Source organism: Vollenhovia emeryi, unplaced genomic scaffold (assembly GCF_000949405.1).
Source record: "Vollenhovia emeryi isolate VEMERY1.0 unplaced genomic scaffold, V.emery_V1.0 DF939138.1, whole genome shotgun sequence".
Lineage (NCBI taxonomy): Eukaryota > Metazoa > Arthropoda > Insecta > Hymenoptera > Formicidae > Vollenhovia > Vollenhovia emeryi.
Genome location: NW_011967228.1, coordinates 1,027,316 through 1,035,175, shown reverse-complemented (window position 1 = coordinate 1,035,175; position 7,860 = coordinate 1,027,316). Strand labels below are relative to the sequence as shown.

The 7,860-nt window shown below is 32.8% G+C and overlaps 1 protein-coding gene and 1 long non-coding RNA gene across 2 annotated transcripts in view; one reads left to right on the top strand and one right to left on the bottom strand.

Moving 5' to 3' along the window:
* LOC105567419 (fatty acyl-CoA reductase 1-like) overlaps nucleotides 1-2,552 on the bottom strand; it is a 15,884-nt gene extending 13,332 nt beyond the window's left edge. Inside the window, exons 1-5 of the mRNA XM_012022283.1 lie at nucleotides 2,321-2,552; nucleotides 2,072-2,258; nucleotides 1,693-1,786; nucleotides 1,328-1,573; nucleotides 1,101-1,246 (exon numbers count right to left, since the gene is read on the bottom strand). Coding sequence (XP_011877673.1) covers nucleotides 1,101-1,246; nucleotides 1,328-1,573; nucleotides 1,693-1,786; nucleotides 2,072-2,238 — 653 coding nt within the window. The 5' untranslated portion in view covers nucleotides 2,239-2,258; nucleotides 2,321-2,552. The remainder of the gene's footprint in view (nucleotides 1-1,100; nucleotides 1,247-1,327; nucleotides 1,574-1,692; nucleotides 1,787-2,071; nucleotides 2,259-2,320) is intronic.
* Nucleotides 2,553-3,301: 749 nt separating this feature from the next.
* On the top strand, nucleotides 3,302-4,845 carry LOC105567384. The gene is made up of 3 exons (XR_001009351.1): nucleotides 3,302-3,809; nucleotides 4,017-4,168; nucleotides 4,692-4,845. It is a non-coding gene; the product is annotated as an uncharacterized LOC105567384 (long non-coding RNA).
* The last annotated feature ends 3,015 nt before the right edge of the window (nucleotides 4,846-7,860 follow it).

The window sequence follows — 7,860 nt, the reverse complement described above, 5'->3', positions numbered from 1 at the left end:
AGGTGAAGGGCAACGCGGTCGCGATGAATATTCGACTTGCATCTGATGACTGCACGTAACAATTGACAATCGCCAATACGTTAGAATATGATTTGGGTGTACTTTCGAAAAGCATATAAATCCGATTCTTTTTAACCTACGTGTACTTGCGTATTTTGATGTGCTGATTACAAATATGATAGTGAAAATTGGCGCAACTTTTATTTTCATAATAAAAACCATACAAAATCGTCAAAAATTTATGTTTTTAGGGTTTATTTGATCAAATACTGGACAATTAAAAAAATGTTTCAAAACAAAAGTTGTAGATCTTTTTGAAATATGCATTTTATGCCCTATTGTTACTGTACGATTGTTACTGTACGAGTGATAGTTTTAGAGAAAAATGATGGACTCTGAAGGTCCTCCCATCTAAGCATGTACTTTGCAGTACGTATACGATTTGTTTAAAATGTTTTTGAATTTTTCAGTACTTGATAAAATAAACAAAAAAAACATCAATTTTGGACGATTTTGTATGGTTTTCACCATGAAAATAAAAGTTACGCCAATTTTCACCATCATATTTGTAATCAGCACATCAAAATACGCAAGTGCATGTAGTTCGAAACAAATTGGAAGTATGGACTTTTCGGAAGTCTAGCCTATGATTTTACTAATTGTAAAGAGCAATCAGTCAATATTAGTTTTAACTAATCATGCGAGTTATCGAGAAGACTTAGCAAAAACTAGAATTTTCCAGTAAATCCGGGTTTGGACAGATTTCGAGTTCTAATCAGTAACATTAATCGGTAGGCCACTAATCAGTAAGATTAATCAGTTACTTATCAGACACTCTGTTATATCCATACACACACAATACATATATATATATTTATTTATACATCAGATTTAAAGATTAATAATACATAATTACGGAATTTTTTAATCAAAACTACATGAAAAATCTTTTAGATATTTTTGTGATTGACTGCAGAATAAAAAAATAAGAAAGTAAAAATAATGCTCTTGCAATTATAACAATTACAGCAGAATATTAAGGCACACTAACATAAGTCAAGTAAGTAACGGTCGACTTTCACTGAAAGGGCTACACTTACGTTGGCGTGAGTTTCTCCAATTGTTCATCGTTCAAAATATCGAGCAAGGTCAAAATCTTATCCGTTTCCATAGGCGTTGGATAATGTTTTTCCTCGATGTAATTGTTTACACAATGAGCAAATGCAGTTGATACGTAGACGAATGCCTAAGAAAATTTAAAAATGAAGTAAATGAATTTCTGCAATTATAAAGCTGAAAACTTGATAATGATTCTTTATTCACATACTTTTAAATTCGGCATTTCTTTTGCTAAAAACAGAAGCTGCTTCGTTCCTTTAACGTTTATGGTCACCGCAGTTCGAATTGTTTCATTAAATCGTACAGTCGCTGCTGCGTGGAAAATTACGTTTGTGTCTAACAGACGTTCTCGATTTCTCTGTGACAAACCAAGATTCAACTTGGTCATATCGGCTTCTATCATTATTATTTTAGAATTATAGTTGGGCTGCTCTTTTTTCAGTCTGTCGTAAACCTGAAAAGAAAATGTTGAAAAAATAATGAAAAAATTGTTAAACTAATTACATACATGTTTATACATATATAAAATTTTATTAATATATCATATTACATGCTCATTATTTATATACTAACTGGGCTGTCGAAATGTTGTTTAAATCTCTCGTCAGGTTTTTTATCTTTTTTCTCCCTCATGAATATGTATAGCTTTCCTATATTCGGGCAGCATCTAGATATGTATGTACATTTATTTTAACAAATTTATAATATATGTATATTTATAAACAAATATCTGTTGAAAACGATAGATTTCTGTCTATTCAATTCGCTAAACGTGAAAAACATAATTTAACGTTTTATACAGAATTTACACAATTCTAAGAATATATTTTTATTATTAAAGAAATTATTACTAAAATGCTTTACGTTAAAAATCAGTTATATTACATTAATGCACTTTAATGAGCTACTTGCATTTTTGCATACCATAGCCTTTTGTGTTAAAATATCCTACCTCAATAATTTTTCTATTAGAAGTATACCAATGAAACCGGAACCGCCCGTTATTAGGACGTTACATCCCGCGAAGAATTGAGGAATTTCACTTTGGTCGTCTTTAGCGTTTGGAAGATCCGACATGCTTAACACATCTTCAATGTAGTCTTTGCTGTTTCGTGTCATCTCACTGATATTTTTTAGGTCTGGTAAAAAATCTTTTTCAATTTCTCCTTCTCACTTGCAAAATCAACAGATCAAAATTTACCTGTCAACGTTGATATTGAATCCTGCAAATCGGTGAATGTTTTAACTTTCTATCAACTCTGATCTTTGTAATGCGTGAGGAGTACTTCTTCCAGAATGCTGCTCCTCGTCAAGACCAACGCGCAAAAACTGACGCGCAAAAAGTTGTGTTCTTAGTCAGGTTATGAAGGTGATCGAGGTAGACACGACTACAACTGCGTCTCGACTGAGATAAAGAAATACGCAAATATTGAGGTGAGCAAGGTATATGAAGAAGGGGATCGGTCTATTAACATTGAATGTACGTGTGTATTTGATGAAAAGTACATGAAGAAGAGGATCGGTCTATTAACATTGAATGTACGTGTGTATTTGATGAAAAGTACATGAAGAAGAGGATCGGTCTATTAACATTTAATATAGGTGTATATTTGATGAAATTGAAAGAAATCATTCAGCTTAAGAAAAACGTTAAAAAAACTGAGAAAATTGTGCTGACCGTTGCATTTTAATAATTACGATGACTAAACGAAGAAAGTGTATCTATACATACACGTGTAGTACACGTATAGGTACATATATTTTACATTAAATTGTTTAAATGAAAGACTGATATTCAGTTCACTACATAATTAAAAGTGTTTTTACATTTTATATGAGATGCTTTTATTAATATCATTTGGCTGTTCTGATGTATACTTAATAAAGTTTTTTAAGTAACTGCATTTCAAGTATTAAAAACCTTTATTTCTAATTTGGTAATTAAAAATTACGCTTTTAGAAATTAACTATACATTTCTAAAATATTATTTTTGAAAAACAGTTATTCGCATGTTTTATTCTGTTATGTCTGGCAATACATTAAGCTTTAATTTTTTAGAAATTTTTGGAATAAAGCATAAATACGAATTCAAGCTGTCAAATTTCGATAATAAAATTAGAATATATTATATTTTCTTCAAATTATTATGGAAAAAAATTTGTAGCCTTAGATTTTGAAAACATGTTAACTCATCACATATAAATAATCGATAATAATATGTTGATACTTTATTAAGCGCAAGAATTAAAGATTTAATTATCTATTAGTTTGTTTACTTACCAGAATTAATTATAGCTTTATTAATTTAACTGATTTGGAAAAAAACTGAACTGTGACGTAAAGTTTTAATTTAAGCTTTTTTCGTTTTGCTAAACTAACCGATTCATTTGAAGTAGGCATGAATGTTTCTTCAATACTCGGATTATTCATGGCTGATGACATTCATGATGCAAATTCAAGTAGTGTATCATGCAATGACGAATATTTTTTTAATAGAAAATAGTCTATACAGTTACGATACTATTTACGAGTAACTTGGTTTAACAAGAATTATTTTTAGGAAAATATGTCTATATTGAAATTAAAGTACCATTAAACCTCGCTTCAAAGATGAAAGATCAATGAATCCGATTAAGGAAAATTGTGTGTCACTGTTATTCACAATGCTGATACCGGAACTCAATGAAAAGTATGCGCATTTTTTGTATAAGCAAAAATTCAATTTATGACGTTTAAAGAATCTTGAATAAATCGTTGATACGTGCACAGGCCAAGTTGATTACTGTTATTATACCAGTTGTTGAAATATTAAAAATAGCGACTTCTTTAGAGGATATGGAAATGTCCTCTATGTTTGAAGAATTTTGCACATAAATCATTTTTATTTATACTTTAGGATAGCGATGAGCAAGTGGGCAGCGCTCGGGGGCGCTCGGTTGTCTGCGGATAATAACTGAGCATGCTGGGCGATAGTGAGAAAGTATATTAGGCAATAGTGCGAAAAAAATATCGAGCAGTGAAACAGAGCATAGATCGTCACGTTTGAGTGTAGGTGGGGCGTTGATTGGAGTGGGGATATGTAGTTGGGCACCCGCGGGCATCTGCATTTTTGTCCATTCCTGCTTTAGGAGAACAGATGAATTAAAGAGTAAAGTCAACGGCACGCGATACTATTTTTCCTGCTGGATTGCTCACGAGAGCCAATCAAGATGCAGAGTTTTCGATCAGGTGATTCAAAACTGAAACCTGATTGGCTCTCGTAAGGGATTCAGTAGGAAAAATAGTATCGTGTGCCGTTGGCTTAAGTAATAGCTAAATATAATCTTAAGAAATTAAACAGAATTAAAAGATTAACAAATTAGATTGTAAATTATAACGTAAAAAATAAAATGCAAAATTTAAAATGATTGAAGTAATCTACAATAAAGTGATTTAAAAATTTATTTCTTTTAAATAATTATTTTTCTTTATGTACCGATAGTGAATTTAATCAGTAACAGATAATTATTTTATTTCATATAATATGTTTCTGCAAATGACTTTGAACGATATTCACATTCTTGTATTTCAGATCGTTTCAAGTACGATTTCGAGATGTAGTACTTTGCTGCATTAACTGAATGGAATCTGAAGATCACTTAACATCTGACTCAACACGATCTTAAATATAAGTTTGGACTATGGATATTGCTTTAGCAATTTGTACGCAATAAATCGTGGAACTTTACCACCGATTATTTACTTCTGACACTTCCTTTGATTTTTCATTCTTTTTGAGATTATTTTGTATTATTATCAGCGTAGATAACAATATTTTTGAAATATCTTTATTAAAAGTTGTATGATATTTTAATAGTTTTAAATAGACTTTTATTATTATTATCATTATCATTTGTTTTCATGACATAAACTTGAGTCTGTAAAATAATACTCTCCTAAATGTTGATGTGATTAATGTTTATTTTAAATATTTTTCTTTTCATCAATCGAATAAATCGGCATATGTTTTATCTCTCTAGAAGCTAAAGCTTCGCTTATGTGGCAGCAATAATTTAAGAAAATTACTAATAGAGTCTCCCTGATTTTTCGATCATCGATAAAGTATCGTTCTTGTCACTTCAAGATCAGGAGTAGAGCAGAGTACTACTTAATCCAAGTACTACTTAATCCAATTTGAAACAGCAATGATAATAACAAATATTTATCTAGGGTGGATAGTATTCAATAGCACCATCATTAATCGATGATTTAAGGGGATTTTACAGCAAAGAGTGAACTCCGATGAGAAATCACTTGCATCTAAACGGAAGTAAAAATGTCGATAATTACCAACATTTTGAATTATGTTCTCTACATTATCGTTTTACTCAGGACATAAATTTACCACCAATACATGTATCCTTTTCGAGATATTGTGCGATATTTACAATAATTTTAATTGTGTACTTTTGATTATTTAGCTACCTATCTACTAGTCGTCCACTTGATATCCACAGTATCGCACGAAACAGTATTGCCGATATACTCGTCGCTATTAACGTAACGCGATGGACATGAAACGAATTGATGTTACACGAATGATGTTACATGAATGAGTTACATAAAAATATATGGAACGATAATGAAGAAAAAAACTCAAAAGATATATGCTTTATTTTTAATTTGTAAATGTGAAAAATTCCCGATAATGCATAATGCGAATACAATTTAACAAATCGTGATAGCATATTAATTAAGACTGAGTAATGCAAGATTCTCTTCCAGTAATATACTGTAAAGCGTATGTCATAATTTACAAATTTGATATGTGCTAGATATTTTGAAAATATCAATTACAATAAGTAATTTGACAAAATAATATTATAAAAAGTTATTAAAACATTGTAATAACTTATTACAATATTATTTATATTAACTTTAATAAATATTATAATTAGTTTATTAATAAGCAAGGTATTAATAAAAATTAACTTATTAATACGTAACAAATTAATAAGTTATTAATTATAAAAAGTAATTTATTAACTGATATAAAATAATGCGTCAGAGTTTTCACAAATTAATATAAATAAATGCATTCATTTGCTTCAATATTACTTTGACATTTTTTTATAACGTAGAAAAATATATGGTAGTTCCGAGAAAACAATCGTCGACTTATTTTAATTGAGACTATGTAATATTTGGTCTTTCTTAAATAATTCAAGATCGTTGTTTTATGATATAATAATGTATAACAATCTTTTCGCATTGCATATATTGATCCATATGCATAAAGCGTGTCCGGAGAATAATTTAATATTATTACATTCTTCTATATATATTTTTATATTGCAAAAGCATTAAGATTGTCTAATTTTAATATACCAGGAAGAAGAGAAGATTAAGTCGTGCAATTTTTTAATTTATTAAAAGCACAATTCTTAATTTATTAAAATTATGCAATGTCATTTTTCTCTGACAATAATATTAGAGAAAGCAATAATATGAATATAATTGGTAATATGAATTGATATACATAAGCGTATTTTTTTTATTAAAATGTAAATTTCATTCTCTAATTACACATTAGATAATCATTTCACTTGACGAGAGTCCAAGCAACCGTTCAAATTTATTTGAAAAAAGAATAAAAAATAATTGTACTAATGCATTTTCCATGAGAATTATTTTTTAGTAATTTAGAGAATTATTTTTGTGTAATTTATTATTACACATCTCTATACATGAATTAATTCAACTGCGTATTTGTTGAATTATATAAGTGTATGAGTGATATTAAATGGTATCAAGTGAAGACAATACATGCAATTATCGATAGGATAATTTAGCATGCCCGTCAAATTCGCGGAACAATTAAATGCGGAGCAATGAACCGCCGTAGACGCCGAATCAGGTGCGCGAGAGGATACGTAGCCAGCGTCCAGTGCGCGTCGCGACGGCACCTCGGTCGCCGCGAGAAGGAACGAGAATATTCGGCGTACGTCAACTCTCACCGCAATCAGATCTCTTTTCACTCGCGAGAAAGAAGTCGGCGCGTTCGACGAAGTAACGCACCGACGTGAACGCGTCGCGTATCATTTCAATTACCTCTGCGCACTTCTGCTCGAGCGCCGTACATTCAAACCGCCGCGCGCCGCACATCCGAGCCGCCGCGCGCGATTAGCTGCGAACGAGGCGAGCCCCCCCGGATCCAGCCAATCGCGCGCGCCGGCTCCGCGCCTGCGGCGCTCGAGCCGCCGACGCCCTCGGAATATGTAAAAACATGTTTACCGGCTTCCGTGTCGGTTGGCGCGTGATCACGCTATTGTCTTTTTCCGGCGCTCCAACGTACGTGTCGAGGTGACGCAGGAGTCATTCGCCCAAAGGAATCTCGAGCCGGTAAGACGTACTCGAGCGATTCTCTGCGGGCCAGTCGCATCCCCGCGAAACGGCCAATCGCTTGCGACGTCTCGGAGCCGGCGAGTCACTAGACGTGCAGTGCGCGCACACATCGGACGTGTATTCTCGAGCTTCTCGAGACTCGGAAAATGTCGAATGTTCTATTACGTACCGCGGCGGTTGGCGATGACGTCTGTTGTTTTTATGTCCGGCGCTCAAACGTACGTGTCGAGGTGACGCAGGAGTCATTCGCCCAAAGGAATCTCGAGCCGGTAAGACGTACTCGAGCGATTCTCTGCGGGCCAGTCGCGTCCCCGCGAAACGGCCAATCGCTTGCGACGTCTCGGAGCCGGCGAGTC